The 24556-nt window shown below is 38.8% G+C and overlaps 1 protein-coding gene across 6 annotated transcripts in view; it reads right to left on the bottom strand.

Moving 5' to 3' along the window:
• Positions 1-24556, bottom strand: part of LOC117409069 (huntingtin-like) — a 74252-nt gene that overhangs the window by 31557 nt on the left and 18139 nt on the right. For 2 of the 6 annotated variants that reach the window (XM_034014662.3, XM_059004985.1), the window contains exons 10-38: positions 24264-24311; positions 23428-23508; positions 22543-22904; positions 20741-20864; positions 20342-20460; positions 20133-20244; positions 18269-18406; positions 17816-17974; positions 17349-17446; positions 16769-16908; positions 14456-14519; positions 13706-13806; positions 13113-13259; positions 12408-12528; positions 11704-11849; positions 10880-11031; positions 10019-10221; positions 8528-8654; positions 6968-7092; positions 6429-6539; positions 5777-5854; positions 5178-5401; positions 4949-5027; positions 4048-4209; positions 1545-1600; positions 1262-1410; positions 834-970; positions 610-726; positions 112-234 (exon numbers count right to left, since the gene is read on the bottom strand). In XM_034014662.3, the coding sequence (XP_033870553.3) occupies positions 112-234; positions 610-726; positions 834-970; positions 1262-1410; positions 1545-1600; positions 4048-4209; positions 4949-5027; positions 5178-5401; positions 5777-5854; positions 6429-6539; positions 6968-7092; positions 8528-8654; positions 10019-10221; positions 10880-11031; positions 11704-11849; positions 12408-12528; positions 13113-13259; positions 13706-13806; positions 14456-14519; positions 16769-16908; positions 17349-17446; positions 17816-17974; positions 18269-18406; positions 20133-20244; positions 20342-20460; positions 20741-20864; positions 22543-22904; positions 23428-23508; positions 24264-24311 (3803 nt within the window). Of the gene's footprint in view, positions 1-111; positions 235-609; positions 727-833; positions 971-1261; positions 1411-1544; positions 1601-4047; positions 4210-4948; positions 5028-5177; positions 5402-5776; positions 5855-6428; positions 6540-6967; positions 7096-8527; positions 8655-10018; positions 10222-10879; positions 11032-11703; positions 11850-12407; positions 12529-13112; positions 13260-13705; positions 13807-14455; positions 14520-16768; positions 16909-17348; positions 17447-17815; positions 17975-18268; positions 18407-20132; positions 20245-20341; positions 20461-20740; positions 20865-22542; positions 22905-23427; positions 23509-24263; positions 24312-24556 lie in introns of all 6 variants that reach the window. The other 4 variants (XM_059004978.1, XM_034014660.3, XM_034014664.3 and 1 more) reach the window with 3 other exon arrangements.

Below are 24556 nucleotides of genomic sequence, written 5' to 3'. Positions count from 1 at the left end.
GACGATTTACATTTAAAATTAGTAATTTAGCAGATTCAGATCTCCCATTTCTTTTAGTTGCTTAATGTGAGATTCCTGCAAGGGAAGCGCTGTAGGTTCATCATGACTTACCATGGTGACTGGTGTAACAAACATGCTCCTCAACAGCATGTCAACTGGACGCAGCGAGGACGGCGCTACCGTCTCAAACAGGGTGTTTAAAACCCCCAGGGCTTCATGGGAATCCAAGTGCATCTACACACAACACACACAACAAAATGATACATCTTGTAAGTACAAATGAAAAACCCTGCAATAAAAAAAAGGTATCAAATTATGCAGAAATTATTACAAAAAAGTGCTTTGCAAACTACACAGTGCAGCCGATACACTCCTTTACAGAATACATCAATAATGTCAGGCCTGTATAAGCATCCACTGTAACAGCACACATTAACGTATCTAAAAAACCATCTCTTGACACCTCACCTGATAACAATCACGTGATACCCAGTCTGCAGGGGTGTTAGTAATAATTTGAAAACAGGATTCAGGGATTTCTAAAGCTAAATATCCTCATCGGAAAATGCTTTAAATTGGAGCAGTTGATGGAGACAATCGTTATCTTACCTGCTGCTTTGCTAGCATTGGCAGAATGATGTCAGCAATCTGACGTGACAATCTCTTCCACTTATCTTCGTTTTCTTTGTGACACTGCTGTAGCACCAGTATAAACATCTCCTGTACCTGGCAAGTGAGGAGAATAAGCAAAATGAAGCAAGAGGTTGACTCACAAAGCTAGCCACGGGCATCCTTTAACATTTAAATGCCAACGTACACAAATCCCAGCGTACCTGATGGTACTGTATGAGTCTCAGCAGCATGGAGACCACGACTTCCTTCTGGGTCTCCAGCTCTTTGCCTGCGTCAGCTTTGTTGGACCCTCTCAACACAAAAAGATCATGGACTATGGGCTGCAATGCTGGAATAGCTACAAAAATAAAAGTTAAATTACACTCTGTAGAACAAAATAAAGCAACATATCAGGTAATTTAGGGTATATATTTTACCATAGACAATGTATAAACTACAGTTACATTGTATGATGTATAATAAGATGTTTTTGTTTAAAGGCAAAATTTAAATGATACGGGGGAAAAGGTATTCATACAGACTATTAAATAACTAAGTAGGCTTGAATCACAATACACAATCCTCTGTTTAATGAAATGCATGGCGTAAGGCAGTGTTTTACACAATGGCACGTTTCATGCCTGCTTACCATGTGTGACCGCCTTCCTGCCACTCGCCATAATTCCGTCGCACAGCTGAATGATTTTTGGGATCCCGATGATTTGTTTGGAGTGATAGCGCTCATAAGACAGCAGCACCAGGAAGAAAAAGATGTTTGGAACAATGGCTTCTGAATCCCTGGGAAACAATGGAATCAAGCCATTAAAAAACAATCGAGACACATGTAATCTGACTAAGGTCAAAGCAAAAAAAACAATTATAAAAACAGATGTAAAAGAGGTTTGTGTTCTCCTGAAATCATTTTTACTTACCTGAACTGTCCCACTTCAATATATTCAAACTGCTTCAGAACAAATCCAATAAACACCTACAGCAGACAAAACAAAGATGAGAAGTGGCAGTACTTAGATTTTTTTTAATGTATGGCAGGAATTTTATTATGGTCATGGCCATCAGCATTCTGTCTGTAAACGATGCAAGGTGTATTGTGATTTAATTCAAGAGCCAATTCTAATTGGAAGGCAAAATACACCATGTTCCAAAAGGTACTGGGACAGATGACTAAGCACATGGGGTAATCGACTTGATACACAGTGTAGCACTAGCCTTGGCAGTGACACATTTCTGCCACAGCTCCATAAATGTCTTGCCCTGTCATTCTGCGTAGGTAGTACATTTATAACATTTAGGATACTACGGCATTAATAAGTCCTGCGTGTATTTAAAAGGAACAATGATCTATTTATGGACACCAAGATATTCAGAAGATATTTACAGTGGTTTGCAGAAGTATTCACCCCCCTGCAAAGTTTTCACATTTTGTTGAATTACAAATAATGTATGCACAGCTTTTCAAACAAACTTTTTTTATTCAAAGCTGTAGTGATTAAACTGAACACTGTTATATGAGGAGGAGGTTAAATGTCAGCAAGACTTGCAAAGAAAATGTACAAAATGACATTTACTGGTTACATAAGTATTCAGCCCTTAAGTCAGTACTTGGTAGAAGCACGTTTTGCAGCAATTACTGCTACAAGTATTTCTGGATAGGTCTCTACTAGCTTTGCACAGTGATGGTGAAATATGTGGCCATTCTTCACAGGAAAATTGCTCCAGTTCTGATAAGTTGGGGATCGTCAATGGACTGCAATCTTCAAGTCTCGCCATATATTTTCTATTGGATTCAAGTCAGGACTTTGATTGGGCCACTCAAGAACATTAATTCTCTTCTTGTTCAACCACTCCAGTGTGGCTTTGGCTTTGTGCTTCGGGTCATTGTCTTGCAGAAATGTGAAATTCCTCCCCAGTATCAGTCTTGGCTGACTCAAACAGGTTTTCCTCAAGGATTCGCCTATACTTTGCACCATCCATTCTCCCCTCTATCCTGACAAGCTTCCCAGTCCCTGCTGAAGAGAAGCATCCCCATAACATGATGCTGCCACCACCATGCTTGACAGTTGGGATGGTGTTGACTGGGTGATGTGCAGTGTTGGGCTTGCGCCAGACGTAAAGCTTGGAATTTAGATTGAAAAGTTCAATTTTTGTCTCGTCTGACCACAAAACCTTTTTCCACATGTCTGCAGCATCATCTACATGCTTTTTCGCAAACTCCATACGTGCTTTAAGATGAGCCTTTTTGAGCAATGGCTTCTTTCTTGCCACCCGTCCATACAGGCCAGCTTTGTCTAGGGACCGGCTTATTGTTGATGTGTGAACACTGACTCCCATCTCAGACACAGAACTTTGCAGACCTCTCAAGGTCATTGTTGGCTTCAGAGTGACATCCCGAACCAGTTTCCTGCTGGCCCGGCTGCTCAGTTTGGGAGGGTGACCTGATCTGGGTAGTGTCTGGGTGGTATGATGCAACTTGAAATGTTCTTTTATTTATTTCTTAGCAGACACCCTTATCCAGAGCGACTTACAATTGTTACAAGATATCACATTATTTTTACATACAATTACATTTTTTTTTTTTACACATTATTTTTACATACAATTACCCATTTATACAATTGGGTTTTTACTGGAGCAATCTAGGTAAAGTACCTTGCTCAAGGGTACATCATCAGTGTCCTCCACCTGGGATTGAACCCACGACCCTCCGGTCTAGAGCCCTAACCACTACTCCACACTGTTGCCCACACTCTTGTACCCTTCTCATGCTTTGTGCCTCTCTACCACTTTATCCCTGACTTGTTTAGAAAGCTCCTTGGTCTTCATGGTTGCTTTGTTGGATCACTATGTGAGTTGCAGTTGAAAGTCTTTATATACCTGAGGGAAATTATCTACAAGTTAAACCACTGTGAGTACACACAGGCTTAAACCATTTCACTAATTTTGTGACCTTTCAAACAAATCATTTATACCTGATCTGATTTAGGGCTGCAGTAGGAAAGGGGTTGAATACTTATGCAACTGAGATTAATCTGTTTTTCTCTGTAAATCTTACTTATGTATACTCTATATGCATTTTTTTAAATTTATCAATGTGGAGTAGTTTGTGTAGATTCTACATGTAAAGTCTAATTTGAAAGTGTCGTGGAGTATGCTCAGGTGCCAACAAAATGTGAAAACTTTGCAGGAGGGTGAATACTTCTGCAAACCACTGTATTCAGTGTGATCATTTCCAATAGAAGAACACATCATGAAATGAAAGCCCTTGTGAAATCTCAAAAGCAATGCATTACATCTTATAAGGGAGTAGAAAATCCAAACCTTCTGCCCATACCTGCGAATAGCATATTTAAAAAGGAGATGATTATATACTTAGTTAGCCTGAGGCAGACACTTCCATCCTGTCTCATTGGGACTCACCTGATCAGAGTCCAGGAGACAGTAGTTAACCCGCAGCTGCACTAGCTGTGCCAGCAGGTCCAGCACCTGTCTCTGCAGGTACACAGAGGTGGTGGTCGTGTACTGCTTCAGAGCTTTGATAACCAGGGGTTCAAACAGCCGGATGTGATTGTGGATTGCATTCTGCACAGAACGGAGAAAGTTTCATTAATTCTTAAGAAAGTGCTTCAAAACAAAAACCAGCTGCACCTTGAACCAACAAAAAAATCTGTTCACCTTTCAGGTTACATGACAATGTAATGCCAGTAAAGATACACACAATACTGTACTGCTTTTCATAAAATATCTATTATTTGATAATCTACACATCTATGCATTTGATGAATGATTTACATGGACTCTTATATTAAAATAAAACGTGTAGCTTACCTCACTACTCTGCAGTAGCTCATCTTTGATTGGGTTGGAAATGTTCAGTTAACTGATAACATGCTCCTTTTGAGTTTAAACTTTATTCCTGAACCTCTCTGAATAGCAGCCTTTTTAGTTTTTAAATAAATATGGCTTAGTATTTATACTTAATATTTCTGATTGTAAACTAATTTCTACATGAATAATCAGCGTGATTAGGCATGTTGTGTAAAAAAACTAAGTGTATTTCAAAAAAATTGTTCTTTGATAAAGCTATCTCATTTTCAAGATGCATCGCACAGACATTGATAAACTGTCTATTTCATCAGGGATTCATGGCTATTAACAGCTGCGAGTGCTAATAGCCACTTGCAGCTGTTAATGGTTCCAAAAGTGACATCATTATGACTATACTGCACTTAGGAGTGCAATTTAGGAGTATATTTAAAGCACAACAACATGAAACAGGTAAAACTTCTCAAACAATTTTTCATTTATAATCAGGATTTACCTTATCAGCCCGATGCCTGGTTACATTTGTGATGCTGGACTTCAGCTGGGTAGAGACTTTTTGCAAAACATCAAACCATCTGTGGAAAGTTTAAAAAGTAACAACAAAAAAAAAAAGTTTCCTCTCTGAAAATGTGCCTTTGCAGTTGCTTCAAAATAAGGCCCTAAAGTAGAGATGAGCAACTCAATACTTAAGACAATACTTCAGAATAAATGATAGGTATCCTTACCCTGAGGTGTCCTGTTCATGTTCAGCTTGCACCATGTTCCTTAGGCTGGCATCAGCCAGCGCCTGTGTGAAGTGTGTGTACGGAGCCATGAAGCAGTAATGATACAATCCAAGACGCAGGTTGGAAGATCCTAACCGCTGGGCCTTGCCCTGAGATTTACTGGGGTTGGAGGAGGAGCCTTCGTACTGAGAGGCTAGGTTTGTCCCAAAGAGGGTCTTTAAAAGCTGCAATTAAAAGCACAACACAGATGTAAAATGTCGTTTGAATGAAAGCATTTCTCTTAGATTATATCAATTATTTAATTAATGTCATGTGAAATGCTTCTATTAAGATTTTAGGGCAATGTAAAATTGCTATTTTTTATTGTAGCACAACTGGAGAACCAACATTATATTCTCCTGGCAGTGAAATGGTAAAAGAAAGAAATCATGTGCATATCCAAATCAATTCAAGGACAGGGCTTTTGCTTTTTCTGAATACTTTTTTTACCAGTTCGTACATGCATAAACATTGTATCCTTGTTGCATTGTCTTACAGAGATGTAGACCATGCAAATCATCTGTCATCTCCATTCTCAAAGCATGCTGGTACACATTTACCTGCTGAACACAAACAGTGGCCATGGTGGGCTCCCTGCAGAAACAAGACTTCAGGTATCCAAGGATCTCCTCAACACACTGAAATAGAATAATTGCATATTATTATTACTATTAATAATAGCATATTATTATTATTTGTGGAATGTATCTGTCCTTGATGATGATACAACAATACAGACATGGAGGGGGTGGATGTCAGTAGATGGGCAATAGGATGTGTAACTTTTCATCTCTTGGATTGCCAGTTTAAAATCGGTGACCAGGCACTCAACAAGTCAGTGTCCACTGAATAAAGGACATTTGATAGGCTTGATAAGTGCTTGTTCGCTGTTTTGCAAAAAACCATCCACCCTGTGAAAATGTACAAAAATTACACAGATGTATGATACATAGAGAATGCCTTTGTGGAGCTCTGTAGTCATGAGATTATTTAGTAGGTAATATGTGCTCATGCACCTTTCTTAATTACTAAGATTAGCATTTACAGATCTTTAAGTACCCATTGCTTTAGCAAGCATGTTAGATGGTGTGAGATTCTTTTTATATAGCATGAATACCCTGTAAAATATCTAGGACTTAAATTCACTTACTGGTCTAGTGCAGCTTTAATTAACACTACTGAAAGCAGTTTTCTTTTCTCCAAACTACTGACCTTTCCAATGTCATGGAGGGTTGCAAGTTCTAAGAGCTGAGACAGTACATCTAAAGCTGACCGCAGGAATCCACCAAACTTTTCATTGCTATTCTGAAGGTCCAGTGTCACCTAGAAACAGGATTCAAATCAAAGACTTTGAACGATTTCAAAATCGCGTCAACACTGCGATTTAAAGATCCAATGTTTTTCAAAACATTAACACTGAATTCCGTATCTTAAACCTCATGTTTATTTTTCCAGAAAAGATTTTAAGATGCACACTAAGTACTGCATTTCATTAGTTGTAAACAGTTTTGATTTGTGTCTGTCGCTCAGTGGTGTCAAAGAACTAACACCTAGATGTGATTATTAACAAACATAAAAAGCAATCTATATTGTCATCTATATTGTCATCTTCAACTCATCTTCAAATCATGTCCAACCTAAACACTTAACCCAAATGTATTTACACTTTCTCAATTATTGCCGACATTTAATAATTTACAAATTACTAAAAATATTCTATTTTCTCCTTTGCACGGCATGGTACAACTTACCTTATAGTTAGCGTGAGTAGCCTTCAGAACGTCAAATAGTTTCAGGTATGGAGGGAGGTGGTAAAAACTGCCCAGGGTGGAAGACTTGTTTGTTGCAGTAGCCCCAGCTGTGTCGGCTGGCCTGGCTGCTATAAAATACATAAAGTCAAACGGTCATAAACTGTACCAGTTTAAAGAAAGGAGTAGTTACAACATCTTGCCACAAGGTGGTATTTATTTCAAACGATAGATATAGATACAGATTAGAGGTCGGCACGGGTAGAAAATCCAGAACCGGTACCCACCGTGAAATACCCAGGTACCTGGATCTTTTTCAGGTAATGATTAAAAAAAATTAAATAAAATAATAATCCACATATTAAATGACCGGGGTAGCGTCGGGTAATTTAAAACCCAACGGGTACCCGGCTTTTCGGGTACCCTTGCTGACCTCTAATATATATCTATCCATCTAAGATAGATAGATAGATAGATAGATAGATAGATAGATAGATAGATAGACAAACACACAGAGACATACATACATACATACATACACACACACAGAGTCGACTCTGCATAATTGTATGGGCTTGGGACAGGTGTGGGGTCATGACAATAGGTCTACAGGTACGTGTACATGTATATATGACTCGTTTTGATCAGGCTCATAATATTATTTTTTACTTATTTTATTCAAAGTAACTTAAAATACTGAACAAGTTCAGAAAAATAAACCAACTTTATACGCTCAATGCAAACAACACTATTCTCTGGCAAAAATAATGTAAAATAATGTATAGTATACAACAGCCTGCATAAACAAAGTTATTGTAATACAGTACAGTAAAACATAAAAAGTTAAACAGGTGTGTACAGTACCTTACTATAGATCTTGCGACTACAAAGTATTTGATAGAAGTATGCACAGTATTCGGCCAAGTGCTGATAAACAACTGTAAAAAACTGTCATAAGACTGACAACCATTTGTTTCCATGAAGGCTTGTAGTGTGCTAAGGCCCGAGTTTTACAGATCCGCTTTGCCATTTTCTGTCTCTTTCTTGCCGGCTTTTCCCGCTGTCATGCCGTTTCTATGCGCTCTACATCACTGCTATTGCTGAAACACTCAACGCTCTTTTTTTTTGTTTGTTTGAAACACTCAAAAGTTGTTTGCATTTTGCAATTATCCAAATAAAAATGCAATGTACAATGGACTTCGGGACCACGCAGCTTCATGCAATTAAGTGCATTATGCATTTAGCCGATAAGCATTTAACCGCATCATACAGTCATAGAAAATGATGCACTAAAAATGCTATGCAATTAAGCGATGTATGCAATTATCCAATATGCAAATAATTTACCGGTAACTGTCAACATTTACCAAGTAAGGTGGTAAATGGTCAGACATTTACCAAAGCTTATTGATAAAAGCACTTGATTATTCTTGAGATTTACCAGTAAATGTCTGAAGTAAAACGGTATCATGTTTTCTTAACCAGTAAACGTTAAGATCTGTCAATATTCAGACTTTTACCGTAACATATATCTCTTTCAATTCGCTTTATTCAGAGAGTTACCTGGATTGGCGTCGGTGATCTTTTTGGGGCTCAGCGGCGCTGTGTTTTGCTCTATTGGCTCCTTCTCTTTGCCCTTTCTTCTTATGGGGCTCAGCGATGGTGTATTAGAGAGTGAGGGAAGGCTTGCCTAAACATTGAATAGCAAAATTCCAAATGCATTAAAATACATGTATTAAACATGGGAGTGTACCGTGAACATTCGGCAATGCTACACCAGCCCAAACATTCTATTCAGCAATACCAAAGCATTTAGTGAACAAGGAACTGACTGCATGTTGTTTTGGTCACATGGCCAGTAAATGTCCCACCCCGGCTAGTTGTTCAAACATTTTGGTGGTAACTCTGCTTTTGTTAGACAACTTGTCCATTAAAGCCATTTTCCTATGCTTGAAAAGTTAACTAGTAGGGATAGCAAGACAGCTAGTGGCTTCATTAGTTTCATACAGTTATAATGATTACCTGATTTTTCATTCGCTTTAAAATTGACTATCTTAAAGGTAGATGACCCAGTAACAAATGTGCCACTCTGGTTTTGGTCATACTGGACACAAACCTTGCAGTACATCTTACTTTCTGAATGCGTAGACTTGCTGCAGTCAGTCAAATTGTGAAAGCCAGGTAACTTGAAAAGAGCGCTGCCTCTTTTCTCTGTCATATTCCTTGTGTTCTTTGTGAATCATCTCTTCAGTCTTTTTAGACATCAAAACAGTATAAAAACGCCAAAACACAAAATATCTCAAGTGAATAGCCATTTCCTCACATTACGTCTCTTTGAAACGGACCATATGAAATTGTTATTCTAATATTGGGACATTGACACAAAAATCTTGTAATACGAATACGTTAGTAATAAGACAGTTAAGCAATTGAGCTTTTTCAAAAAAGAAATACATAATTGAAAAATTAACCGTAATGTAAGGAAATTGACCTTTTTATACTATTTTGATGTCTAAAAAGTATATTTTGATTATACCAAATGTTCACAGTTAAACCACGGCGAGGAATAAATTAATAGCGTAAATACAGACAAAATTCAAAGAAGGGCTGCCACATTCGTATATCTCAAAATAATGCAAAATTTGGCATGACAAGGGGAGGTGAAGGGAGGTTTCAGTTTCAAGTGACTGTTTTGTAAGCATTACGAATGTTTGTTCACCACCGCTAAACCCTGTTAGACAATTGACTTTTCCTGCATTTTTTAAACACAAGCCTGTGAACGTGAGAGTGTATCTTACGCTTGTTTTAAGTACTCGCCCAGAGGACTACTGAGACACAGATATCAACTAGTCCTCATCAGTTTTAATTTGCCTTGGGTGAACGGGCGATAACTACCATCAATTTTATTGTCAATCTGACCTTAAATGACTCAATCAAAGTGAATTATGAAATAACAGGTTTCTCTATGCACCTAATGATCAGTATTTAATGCAAAGAACAGTAGCTGTTTAACTCTAAACCACGTAACCCCTTTAACAGGCATACAGACAATACCTTTATAGCAGGTCCAGGTGCCACATCATCAATGACATGTGCACAGATGTTGAGGATCTTCATGAGATGAGAGAAGAGCTGCTCCACCATGGTGACCACTGTCCGGTCCCCGAGAGCTGGCCACGGTTCTTCCTGCTTGTTGACGCCTGCGTTAGCCTCATCTTCAGCTGTCCAGGGTTTTTTTAGAGACTTGGGGGCTGCCGCTGAAAGTAGATGTTAGCATTATAAGTACTGACTGCAGTTTCAGAGAAACGACATTCTTTTAAAAGTTAATTTGCATACTAATACTGCAGTTTACAATGCATAGCTAATGCTATACATTTTCTATGATTTGCCATGGTAAACTGTTTTACTTTACCATGTTTACACTTTGCCATGTTTCATGCTTTAACATGGTATAGTGCAGTAAAAATGCAAAGTAAATAATAACTGATGTAAACACCAGTGTGTGGCATGCAATTCTGTGACTGAATTTCATAACACTGTCCATTAGCATTATATTGTAAGAGCAGGCTCAGGCACTTAAAGGACATGTTTTTGAAAATTGAACACAGTTTAACATATTTGGGCTATATTTGTTTTTTAGTGCTTAAACAAACAAATACATAAATAGGGCTGCTAGGTTGCTCCTTTGGAATCTTAAATTGGAAGTTTGAATCCAATTGAATACTATAAATATGTTCTCAACTAGAATCCACTATCCAGTCACAGCAACTGTTACTCTAGCCATACGCTCTCAAAAACATAATGCGATTTACATTAAACTTACAATAGACAAGAATACTTGTATTATATCTAAAGAAAAACATTAACTGCTATTCTATGCTCTTATAGCAATGTAAAAAGGACATCTTACTGTACCTGCAAGCAAGTTGCCTGCCAACATGAGTGCATCCTGGTGGGCTGACAGATCGAGGGGGAACCAGGCCGAGTTGAGGAGGGACAGGACCATGTGGGCCATCCCCACAGTGCAGTTCTTCCGGAAATCATCAGTGGGGCCGGACTGAGACAGGCTTCAAATAAATCATAAGAGATTGACAAGGGTCGATTAGTAAGGGTAAACTGATTTAAAAAAAAAACCACAATTGTATGACTAAATACATCACCTGGAACAGTGCTTTGAATGATATATTTTACTACAGACAGATTCTTATTAGACTGGGCATGAACTGAAGACCTTGCAGTTTCCCAGCGAGCATCCTAACTCTATACAAAAGGATTTTGAAGTATCAGTAACATTAGTGCATCACACCGATGTGCCTGTTACACTCCCTAAGAAACTCTAAAAGCAGCCAATCTGAGGGAATTCAAGTCAAACTCTCAGTTAAGCAATGGTCGGTTTTCTTTTTGTTCAGCTGTGAATGATCGGTTTTCTTTTTGTTCAGCTCATATCCATTACCTCAGACACAGACTTCAGCAGTACCCATAACAGTGCATCACATAACACCGTTACAAATTCACTTTCTTTTTACCTACCTATAAAGACAGACTGGTGGATTCATAATCCAGGCTTGTATTTTATTCCTGGTACAGCTTTTATATTTGCTGTACTTTATTTTATGCTCCATATTTATTAAAGACACAGGCCATCCACTTTGTCTAAAGTCTTCATTTACAATTATAAACCATTGTGGAACACATCTGCAAATAGCAGAATAAATCAAAGACCATAGTCAGTCCTGTACCTGAAAGAGCGGCCTCTGTTTTTGTAAAGGCTTGGTCTGGAAGGATGGGTAACGGAGGAGGTCACATACCCACAGTGCCACCCTAAACTCCACGTACAGACAGGGAATGCTGATGAAAGGAGACACAGAGCTTCGCAGCAGCCAAACTAGGAAGTAAAATCACGTGAAAGGGTTAATGACTTTTACAGACCCTGGTATGCATAAACGGTGTGATAGCTAATATTACCTAAAGCAAGGTAGACCAAGATTTGTGCTAATCAGGGTCTGTGAAAACAGTCAAACCAAAGTCCTAAATTATACTGTAGTTTACTACATGTTTAACCCAAAAAATGTCCCATTCAGAAACGGAAACAGTTAATATAATAGTTTTTAAATCTTTACCAGCCAAGAAGAGTGCTGCCATTTTTGCATATACTGTACAGTATCCCACAAATAGTCAAAAACAACATTATATATGTATATATATAAACATACACAAGTACAAACATACCTTTCATTGCAGTAAGTCTACCAGGTTTAATAGTTTGTTTTATTAATGAATTTATTAATCATTAATACACCACTGTCTGCAGAGCTTCACAATGCTCTGTGCAGAGGATATTGCTCATGGGATAAAACTATGTAAGCCAATACAACTACAGCAACCAGACATCTAAATGTACATCACCAAGAGCAGCATGTCTTCAGTTAACCCTATGACTCACAGTAAGAGCTCGTGAAGTGGATGATGTCAGTGCATGGGACACAGCCGTGGTGACCCTGGAGAGATTGTTCTCCACAGTAACGTCAGACGGATTCTGTGAAATACTGAATCCTCTGTACGTCCTAAATGAGGTAAAGGGAAAATAGGTCATTTATTTATCCTGTGATCCTGTCCTGGGGTCCAGCCTTAAGAAAATATGATCCAGTTCATCACAATATTGATGAAGAGGTAATATGTCTAGCACAACAGTAATTCAGTGTATCATTTAGTTTTAAAACACATTCTCTCCTTTAACATTTTTGCCTTTTTAACTCGCCTATGCCACACTGCGAACACAAAGAGAACTGATGTCATGTTCCATTTCAGAGAGCCAGGAAAACTATATTAAATGATTAATTTGTCATAAACTCAATGCCTTCACTTGTTAATCAAACTGACAGGTATATTTGATCTAAAACAGCAGTGGAGCTAAATACCATTGCTACTGTAATAAAAACATTAATAAAAAAAACATCTTTACAGTGCTTAACAGTCACCTTATGGCAACGATAGTTTTGTCCTTAAATGTTAGAAAAATGGTGGTGTTTATCCTATGTTCACTATTTTAAACTGACAATATTTTGATCTGTCACCAGTTAGATTGATGGAATTGACCTTTGAAGGTTTTAACATCGTCCTCATTCTACTCCAAGTGTCTTTCAGATACCTTATGATGGTGCTGACTGTGAAGTGAGATGGTGGCTGGGTCTCGTGCATTAGAAGCTGCAGGTAGACGCTGCTTTGGTCTCGGGCTATAGCTACCACTGGATCAGCCTGGCCTTGATCACAGTCATAGAACAACCTGGAGACAAGCCTGAGGCACAAATAAAGGGTGTGAGGTTACCACAAAGTGATGGATCTACCCACATACACTCCCCTTGTTTGTCTGTACCTACAAAATACAACTGTGTAATACCATTAGAGAGAAAAAACAGTTTAGCTCATTTTATTATAAGACGACATTCTTCGCCTCAGTTACTGTGCCTTGCATCTTCTTGTCACCGTAGCTTCAAATCTCTACAGTCCATCTGTAGCTGTATCTTCTTACCAAGTACTTTAAAAACTCTTTAGTCTTATTTTGGTGATTTAACATGTAAATGATTTGTTGAAATGCTGTAGGATTTCTGGAAAATGTAAAGCAATACAATGTTACTATGATATACCAGATAAAAAGCATCTGTCTTTACTTGAGAAATGAATAGGGCATGACGTATTCCCCACTCACGGGCCCAGCACAGTGACCCCCCACCATTCATTTACCTGGTTACAGTAGTGGCTGCCACATGACGAACTCTGGGATCCTCATCTCCAAGCAGGCAGATGATGACATCATTAAGAACCCGGTCCTGGAGCTTCAGCAGCTTTTCACAAGCAAAATGCAATAAATAATAATAATAATAATAATAATAATAATAATAATAATAATAATAATACAAACAGTCTTTAAATCAGGTAAAAAATGACTGTGATGGGACGTGCTCTGTCGCTGGGCGCGGAACGGGAGATGCGTTGCCAAGCAACTGATTGCGCAGGGAGGCTGGGTCGGGACCTTGGTGGATCGAAAGTCCTTGATTGGCTGAGGGGTGGACCCTGAAGAGCGCCCGACTGTTCATAAGAAGAGGCTACGCTGGGAGATGCGTGCTGTGCGACGCGTCAGTGAAGGCATTGCCCAGCCTGAACCGTAGGAGAGAGAAGCAACCTGCTGGCAACAGGCACACTTCCAAAAGGACATGGCTCTGTATTACTAAGCTATTCATATATAGCAAGTGAACCATTTAATCTCTACACTAAAACACATGCTCGATGGCCACTTCAATAGACCCTCCCACCTCACGGCACGCCTTTTGTCACAATGACAACCTAAATTCACAAAGTGTGAAATTGGAGTCCATTTCACCAGGATTGTAGCTTTGAATACAGCAATCATGTCCGTACATGAATTCTTCTCTATATTCCTAAATACTGTAGATAAACCAGCTCACTGCTAAGCATACACAATAAATATCTTACCCCAGTGTAGTGGTGGGTTCCCCTGTGCAGGGTCTCAGTTCTTCTTTCAAGGAAACTTACTAACCTGAAATCACACACAATCATCATTAATGTACTCCTCGAGCACAATAACGAGAGAATCGATACAGTACATCTTCAATATTAAATGAACTCTTTCTATAGGAGTAGAGAATAACATTTCTAATATCAATATTTAGTGGCTTAGAGGTGTAGTCGGCCATATGGCTTAGTTTATTTATATTTATATATATATATATATATATATATATATATATATATATATATATATACATATATACATATACACACACACATACACACACACACACATTATATATATATATATATATATATATATATATATATATATACACACACACACACACACACAGTTGTAGTCAAAAGTTTACATACCCCAATTGAAATTTATAATTTCTCAAAAACAGAGAATTTTAAAGAATAATCTTTTGTAGCAAGAGTTTTGCTTTTGTGGATGAGGAAAAAAAGTTACAAGAAATAGATGTCTACAATTCTTAATTTCAGCAATTTTTTTGCAAAACTCAAAAAATGCTAATTCAAAAAGTATTCATACCCTTTGATGCTATGATAGCATTTTCTACAAGGTGCTAGAAATTTCAATATGATAATGCAGAACCTAATTCTAGAAAAGTCTAGACAATGCTGGGTTGTAGGTGCACACTCTTAGAAAAAGGGTTAGGCATAGGATGATTGCTGTCATTACCAATAAGTCAATATGGGAAAAAGTAAAAGAGCTATCTGAATACCTTAGGCAGAAAATTATTTATTGTCATAAAGCTGGAGAAGGATACAAGAAGATTTCCAAGCATTTGAGTATCCCAATTTCAATTATTGTTTCTATTATCAGAAGTACAAGACTCATGGTACTGTCACAACACTCCCTCGGTCTGGAAGAAAGAGGGTTCTTTCACCAAGAACAAGTAGAAGAATTGTGAGGAAAGTTAATAACAATCCGAAATTGACTGCCAAAGATATTCAAAGTGAACTGGCTGCAAGTGGGACTGGGGTTTCCATTTCAACCAGAGGTCGAGTATTGCATGGTCACAGGCCAAGGAAAAAGCCACTCTTAGGAAAACGTCACAAGGACAAGCGTTTAAAGTTTGCAAAACGGCATGTGAATGATGGATATGAGTTCTGGTCAAAGGTTTTGTGAAGTGATGTAACAAGAAAAATCGAGCTATTTGGTCACGCTGATAGTCGATAGGTTTGGAAAAAGTCTGGTGAGGCGTACAAAGAAAAAAACACCATACCTACTGTCAAGCATGGAGGTGGTAATATTATTCTATGGGGCTGTCTTTCCTCTAATGGCACAGGAAATTTAGTTCCAATACATAGTAAAATGGATTCCATAGTATACCAAAAGATATTGCCCAATCATCTGAAACCCTCCACTACAAAACTTGGTTTAAAGCACAACTGGACGTTCCAACATGACAACGATCCAAAGCACACACCAAAATCTACTTCAGAACGGTTAAAAAAGGAAAAAATCAAGGTTCTGGAATGGCCTAGTCAGTCCCGATCTAAATCCGATTGAGAATCTTTGGTATGAGTTGAAGAAGGCTGTGCACAAGAAAAGTCCTCGGAATTTGAATGAACTGAAACAATTTTGCGTTGAAGAATGGTCAAAAATCACTAAAGAATCAGGCCAAAAGCTCACTGACAAATATCCTAATCGTTTAAAAGAGGTTATTATTGCTAAATGTGCCTCAACTAGTTATTAATTTAATTTTCCTTGTCAGAGTATGAATACTTTTGAATTAGCATTAGTTGGAGTTTTGCAAAAAAACTGCTGTAAAACAATTGTAGACATCTATTTCTAGTAACTTTTTTCCCTCATCCACAAAGCCAAAACTTTTGCTACAAAAGATTTTTCCTAAATTTTTTGTTTGAGAAATTTCTAGAAATTATACATTTCCATTGGGGTATGTAAACTTTTGACTACAACTGTATACATATATTTTTAAATACTGAAGACAGTTCACTTGGATGCTAGCTCAACAGGCAATCCTCAAAACGCTACCAGTTACAGCACGGCTGAAATGGGTCATTAATAAACATCCTACTACTGAGAGCACCAGAGTAGTAACAGCAGCACTGCACTGGAATCTTTCAAGAGGGAATTTAAACCAATGCGACAGTCGCTGTCTTGTTTTTTTTTTTTTTTTTTTTTTAAATAATGTGCACAGACAGCTGAACGATGAAAACCAAACATAGAAAAGACACAACTTACAAGTGATCATGCAACCGAAAAGCTGGTCAGACGTTTCCTACCTAAAATCCAGCTCAGCCAAAGTTTCCAGCAGCTCCGTCCTCACCAGCCAATAGGAACTGTTCCTCAGGGTGAGGAGGTCAACGATTAGCTGCAGGCCGAGCTCACTGAAGCTGCTGCTGCACAGAGTCATGATGCAGTGCTACAACACAAGACAGGTTACTGTTAAATCAAGTTAGCAAACCACACTGTATGCAGGTATATTCTAGGAAAGGTTTGAAGCAACTGCTATGCTGTATCCAGAAAAAAAAAAAAAAAAAAAAAAATTATATATATATATATTTTTTTTTTTAACAGTAAATTTGGGAATAAAAATACAATATGAATGTTTTTTGAGACTTTCAATACAAGTTAATTAATTCCTTGAGCATTTAGGTTTCACTGTTGTCTAACCTGCTAATAACAGCCACTACGAAACCACCTGTTTTTCAGAGATAGGTGGTCTTTACATACAGAGCTTAACCTGTGCGGTCACAACAGAAAGGTGGCCCTTCAATGCATGTGCTATGAATTACGTTATGGCCCACTACAAAATTAAGCCATTTTCAAACACCTTCCTCTACTTTTCATAAAGCATCTTACTCGAACTGCTGTGCAGGCTAGTTTACATGTAACGGAAGATTCATCTTTCAGGGTCTTCTGTAGTAAAGGCACACAGTCCACCAGGGAAATGTGGTTTCCTGGGAAAGGTCCAGGCAACAACATTGTTAGACCAGACAACTGATGAAAGAATACATGCTTAGCAGTTTTATCATTGACCACAGGTCTAGAGACGAGACTTTACACCTCTGTAATTCTACCGAAAATATGGGTCTAACAATTTTTAGCTACTTCATTCCAATAACAAAGGTACTCTGTCATATTTTAACACTGAACATTTTCCTGCTGAATTAAGTAATTTTAGGATATTTTAAGCCTATTCTTTATACTTATTAATGTACATTATTCTTTTTTCATGTTTACAACAATTATCTGTAGAATTTTAAACACTTACGCATAAACATCAATATTTCTAATGTACCACCAACATAGGCTTTGCAAGGGCTTACCAGTAGAAGTTTTGACATTAGCTAACCAGCTTTCTACATTGAAGCGTGTTTTATTCAGGATGGAATAGATTATTGTTCCACACAGTATTGCAGTAGCTCCTCTGATCTGGGGGTCTCCGTGATCAATGTACTTTAAAATATCAGATATATATTGTTGTTCTGGAACAAAAACACAGCATGATTTTATTTGCACAATCACTTGTAAAAAGGTATAACTTTAAGCCCAACCCTTCGTCTGCTGCGAGAATCAATTCAAGAAAAGGTTAAGGTAAAAAAAATACTCTATACTTATCCTGACTAAATGAATAGTAGAGATGTTATCTAAGTTGTTACTCTTGAAGACAGAGAGAAATACTTTTAATCAAAAGATCCTTTAGGGTTTTTACTACCAAAGGGTTGACAGTATTTCATTATTTAAAGGAAATGCCTATTGGGCTGATATTTTGCCTGTACCTTCTGGTTCGATTCCTTCCAGTGGTGCTCGGTACAGTTTATTGAAGAAAGCCTCTGGATGAAGAGCAGTTGCTGCTCCCACGCAGCTCACAGCCAAGGCTTTGACGCTCACCCTCACCTCTTTGTCAGGGACAAGACCTGCATATGAAATGGACTATTACTTTAATTGCTTCACCAAAATGTGTTTAAGGGCCTGTAAAGTATTGCGGTCAAGTGGCTATTGCAGGGGGCAAAAAACAGTCAGAAGTCGAGATTAAAAATTCAAATTTAAGCCTCGGGTGAAAATGTGGCAGTACAAAACACTAATAATGAACAAAAATAAAATCCAGAAGACTGTATTTAACACAGATTTTATACACAGAGTACACAGCTACTCAGTCACTCCAGCCTCACTGGAGTCTCAAATCTAGTCTGCTAGAATGAGCTCTACACAGGTACTTATACCCTCCCTTACTAGAACCTCCTCAGGACTAATCTACTACACCTTCATTAAAAGTACAGTCTTATAAAAATGTTACAGTATCTGCATTAACTGATTCACACTTATTAAAATGTTAGTGTAATTTCCCTTTGTTTAAACATTATATACCCACTTAACAGTTAAGCATACTATAGTTAAAAACCCAGCTAAAGGATATATTGACCCCACCCCCCCATTATTAAGCGCGCTTACGGCTATAATAACGCTCAAAGTCAACGCGCGCACTCCTCAAGATGGCTGCTTCCAGAGCTACACAGGCTTACCGGTAAGTTCGCATTTATTCAAAACATGAAATGTTAATATTTTTAAAATGCAAGTGCTTTCACTTCTCTTCTTTAAATTAAAAGCAAGTCTGAGCTTTAAAATAAACTTTAGCAACTCGCTAGTAACACATTGTGTCCTTGTAAATCATATGCGCACCTATTCATTACCAAACACAAAAACATTTACAGTGGTGGTCTCAGAACTAACTCTTACTGTATCTTTTCATAGCAATTTGTTATTTTACATTTACAATGTTAATCACAAACAACCAGTATTAAAAAGTCTTTAGGATAATGTCCTTCCGTTATACAATGACGTACGACCTTAGGGGACGAGTGTGTTTCTCTTTTGTTTTCATAGGGACCCAAATGGCTACTTAGATTTACAAAGATAAAGCACAATAACAATGCATTTATGCAAAAATATTTCAATAGCTCCTAAATATTTCCATTACATTTCCACAACATTCTCTTACAAATTGAAACTGCATTCAACCATTAGAAATATATTGCAGTCTGGGATGTCCCCACAGCAGAACAGTGCATTTGTGTTTATTAACACAAAGCATCCCCGGGGGAACAAGTACTGTAAAAGCAACCCTAACTCTAGGGCTCCCGAGTGGCGCATCCAGTAAAAGCATTTGCTAAGAGTGCAGGATGCGCCCTATAGTCTGGACGTCGCAAAGGCTATTCCTTTGCCGACCGAGGATGGGAGCTCCCAGGGGGGCGGCGCTCAATTGGCCGAGCGTCACCCGGGGTGAGGGAGGGCTAGGTCGGCCAGGGTGTCCTCGTGTCCCACCGTGCACCAGCGACCCCTGTAGTCTGGCCGGGCGCCTGCGGGCTTGCCTGTAAGCTGCCCGAGAGCTGTGTCGTCCTCCGACGCTGTAGCTCTTGGGTGGCTGCATGGTGAGACTGCAGTGTGAAAAAAAGCGGTTGGCTGACGGCACACGCTTCGGAGGACAGTGTGTGTTCGTCTTCGCCCTCCCGAGTCAGCGCAGGGGTGGTAGCGGTGAGCTGAGCATAATAAAATAATTGGCTATTCCAAATTGGGAGAAAATAATAAAAATAACTGGCAAAGACTAAATTTATTTAAAAAAAAAAAAGCAACCCTAACTCTTACCATTTTTTTGTCCATTTAAAAGAAAAGTTGCAGACAGAAGACGTACACAGTGGACTAGAGGTGCAGCGTTTTGATCTACGTAGTGACCAATCTCTCCTTTGATTCTGGAGGACTGTTGGGGAAAATATAGCTAAATTAGTTTCTATGAAAAATAAACAAATAAATGAAAAAACGATATAATACACTATGTGGTAACTGCCAGCGCTTACCTTGTTTTCGAGTTCTGATGACTCCAAGGCTTCACCCTTTGGTATCAATCGATCCACACTGCTGTCGGAGGGCTGTCGACTGTGGCTCTTACTTTCCAGCAAGTGAGGTTTGCTCAGTGCTGTAATTGTAAATTTCAGTGCTACATTCTTTTACTTACACACAACAGGGCAATATTAACCTATAGATTTCACCACATTGCGCACCGTGTGAGTAAACACACCTCGAAGGGTGCTCCAAAAGTAAGACAAAAATAAATACAAAACCGAAATGATACAAAACCAAAAACAAAATTACAAGTGTAGTAGATCAAAGTAGTGGGAAGTTAGTTGACATTATTGAATTGTATTGTTTGCAAGAGTGGTTCTATACGGCTGCGGGCTATGTGGCTGCTAGCGTACCCAGAGTGGAATCACTAAAGAGTTCCAGGGGCGCTTCATGTGGGTGGCTTGTGCCCTCTTCCTCCTCATCCTGAAGCTGCCCGATCTGCATTCCCGAGTACTGGCTCTCGCTGCCATCTAGAACCTGCAACACATGCGACAAACCCACTTTGATTACTGCTAAACAAAACTGTGTGTGTATCAACCAGCCAGGGCGGTTAGAATCAATAACCAGTGGTACAGACGTCAGAGTCCTTCCAAACAAGTCTCATTTTAAATGGAGCTGTCCACTGCCTTGTTCCAACTGATGTGTTGGGTAATCCAAGCCCTGGCTGGAATGCATTGGAATGGACTGAAAGAGCCACAAGTAAGAACTGCTGTACAAACACTAGTAACATTATTTAATGTATGGTTTTCTGGTCAGAAAGTCTGTATTTGTTTGTTGGAGAAATCACCCTGGATTGCCCTTGATGCAATCAGAGTGCAGTGTGGTACAGCTTATCCAGAAAGGGGTTTTCAGTAGGTTGATCAATCAACCCCAAAGCTACATAAATACTATTGTCTAAACTAGATCTTGTTCTTAATGCATTTTAAAGGTTTCTTCACAATGCTGAAATCATAGGATATTACAGTGGGTTCTTAAACTCACAGAATCGAGTCCCTTTCCAGCTTCACTTAACCCATGCAGGGCCATTCTGCTTTACTAACACAGTGGAACGGTATCTGAATGGAGCCAATACACACATCACCTGGGAACATGTTACAACCAAGCAGATTCAATCTTATCTTGATTAAAGTTACGACATATGGATATGTTTTGCAAAGCAAGCTTTGGGGTCAATATACAATAGCCTGCATGCAATGTATACCTCCATCATTCACAGACCATTGTTGTAGTAATAAAACTGCATGTCAGCGTAAAGTTAATAATTTATAGTCTAGCCATTGTCAGCAAACATGTAGGCCACTGAACACTTCTTAAAAGTGAACCTAGAATAAAACAGACTCTGAATTTGTGCCCAATGATAAGCAGTGTGTTGTTCAACATTTTGAATATTATACCAAGTAATTCAACTGGGTCACAATTAATGCAGAAAGATTTAATCTTCAGTTTGTAACACCTTTTTATAACTTCAATTAATAGTGATATATGATTTCAACCTGCCTGGTTAACTTTGTAGTTGCAATATTTAAGAAGGTCACATATATATTGAGCAGCTTCCCTTTTAAGGAAAAACAATATTTCATTTTGAAGAAAAGAAAAAAGAGAGGGTCTCACTTTTTCTTTTGATAAAGATCATTTAAAAAGTAAAAAACATCTTCGAGAAATTAATAAAAAAAAACGTTATTATGGTTTGTTACTTTAGTGTTAACCTCTCTATTTCCTTCTAAATTTTTGTTAATAAAGTACATAAAAACAAAAACAGGCTTTATGCATTTTAAAGAAAAAAAAAGCAGATCACTGAAATGGATCACATTGAAAAGGGTAAAAGATGAAAATAAAATTTAGCAAGTCATCCGCCAAAAAAAAGTAGCAAATACAGCCACTAGTTATTATTTTTTTAAAACTGCACAGAAGCACGCAAAAGTGAGCTTGCAGCAATGATATGGGGAGCAGGAGGAGAGGTGGAGGTCTAGCTCCTTCCCAGTTGGGAGCTGCTGACCTTTTCACTGCCACTAGAGAAGGAGGCAGTGGAGGAGGAAGTAGAGGTAGAGGTATGGGACGTATCGAAGTCTGGACCCTCCCCGGAGGAGCTGGGAGAGACGTCGGGCCCCTCCGTGGAAGTCTGGGATCCCCCCTCAGCCCGCTGCCGCACACTTACAAGCTCTGAACAGTCTGACGGGGTGACGGCCGAGTCAGGACCCTCGGTGGTGGTCTGGGAGCTCTCGCTGGCCGGCGAGGAGGCCTGGTTGGCAGGGTTGGAGTGGCCGGCGCTGGAGCTGCGGCTCAGCATGTCCTCGTCCTCGGTGCCCTCTCTGCCAGCCAGTGTGGAGGTGGTGGCCGTGGTGCTCACCACGTCCGAGGCTCCGCTCAGCTCTACAGAGTCGGCTGACTCCAGGTTGTGTTGGGAGGAGCGTGGCTGCTCCGTGATTATGTCGTGGCCCCCCGAAGAGTCGGACGACCCTAGAGTCGACACTCCCGAGGAGGAAGGGACCTCACTGGCACTCTCACTGTTCACGGATGCTAAAGACAGAGAAAGAAATTCTAATACATGTATTACATCATTATTAAAATGCAAACTTGATTAATACACTGTGCGCAATGCAATTTGTGAATATAAGATTTGAAGAGTACTAGACAGGTTTAAGTCTGTGTGCGAGTAACATGCTAATGAGTCTATCTGAGTGGGGACAGAGGGGTTGCTCACTGTTCACATTGTAAAGTTTAAGCAATGTGATAACCAATCAAGAACCGTACACCAATGTCACCAACATACCTGTCAGTAGGTTCAGTATTTTAAAACATAAGACAATAACAAATGTAATGCATCTTTTCCATGACTTAGAAACATTCCATTTGATTCCTATTGTCTTTTGCAATCAATCCTCTGGGGTTCAATTTTGGTAGCTTTTCTCATGAGTAGTGAACTCATTCTCAGTTGGGGGGGGGGGGGGGGGGCTGCAAGGATATCTGTATGTTAATAAAATCTGAATCCAGTAAATCAGCAGAATTAATTAAAAAAACTAAAACCCTTTCATAAACTTACCAGTGAAGGTTCCAGTGCTGACCTCTGACCTTGTTTCAGTGTCGTCCTCCAGCCCTTCCTCTTCTCCAGAGAGTAGCTTACCTGATAAATTGAAACACAATAGATTTTTGGGGAAAGAGTGCTGTTCATAAATCCAAAGAGGTATCTCCAGTTACATACTCTACTGTGTGCGGATTCACCATGTTCTTTGGTCCCCCTGAACATACAGTCTATAGAAGAACTTTCATACAGTGCAATTATAATGTTCAATACTCTTATCCACCAAGTCCCGAGATCAGCAGACCATAGCAACATTCGGAACCAATGCACCCCTAAAAAGCTCCTAATAAACAGCACCACTGGCTGTATTTTAAATGATCTAAACAAAGGCGATCAAATTCCATACATACTGATCTTTAAAAATGTGTCACTCCTTATAAGAAAACATATAATTTATATACATTTTTTTATTATATGGTTTTGGAAATGTGAAACACCAGTTTAAATTATTTAAATGGCGTGTTGCATTTTTACACACCTTTATTTATATAAAAAAAATAAAACACAGCTGTACATTATTTTTTGTCCAGGGGTTTGCAACTACCTTTTCACAAATAGAATTAGAGCTTTTGTTGCTAATGTAGGAAGAAAGGAACAAAAAAAAAAAACGAACTACAAGAAATAATACCTACCGTACATTTCAAAACGTACAATACAACACCATAAATGCATGTCTTGATCGGATACTGAAACAGCTTTTCAGAATGCAATTTTTTCAAGAAGGATCCCCAATTGTATAAAAGGTGTCCAACGTACTGCTAATGGCCACTACATTGATTATATATGTATATAATCACCTTTTTGTTTTCTGAGTAGTAGAGGACTGCATGATGGCCCCTCTCCGGCTGCAAGTGACAGAATAGAAAAGATAAAAAGACCAGAAACCACCAAGTAGAAGGGAAACTTGTAGCCAAGGAGAAACCGGCTGCTTCCAATCAAAAAAGTGAGGTGATTAATATGGGATGAAGAGAAAAAGACAACAGCAGAAGTGAAACGAAGACCCATAGCCACTTAGTCGAACACCCGATAAAGACTGTAATACATTAAAGTGTGTGTAGCTTAAAATGTAATTTACATTACTGTACGTGTC

The sequence above is a fragment of the Acipenser ruthenus genome, chromosome 2, assembly GCF_902713425.1.
Source record: "Acipenser ruthenus chromosome 2, fAciRut3.2 maternal haplotype, whole genome shotgun sequence".
Classification (NCBI taxonomy): domain Eukaryota; kingdom Metazoa; phylum Chordata; class Actinopteri; order Acipenseriformes; family Acipenseridae; genus Acipenser; species Acipenser ruthenus.
The sequence above is the reverse complement of the archived record's forward strand: the minus strand, read 5'-3'. Positions and strand labels throughout refer to the sequence as shown.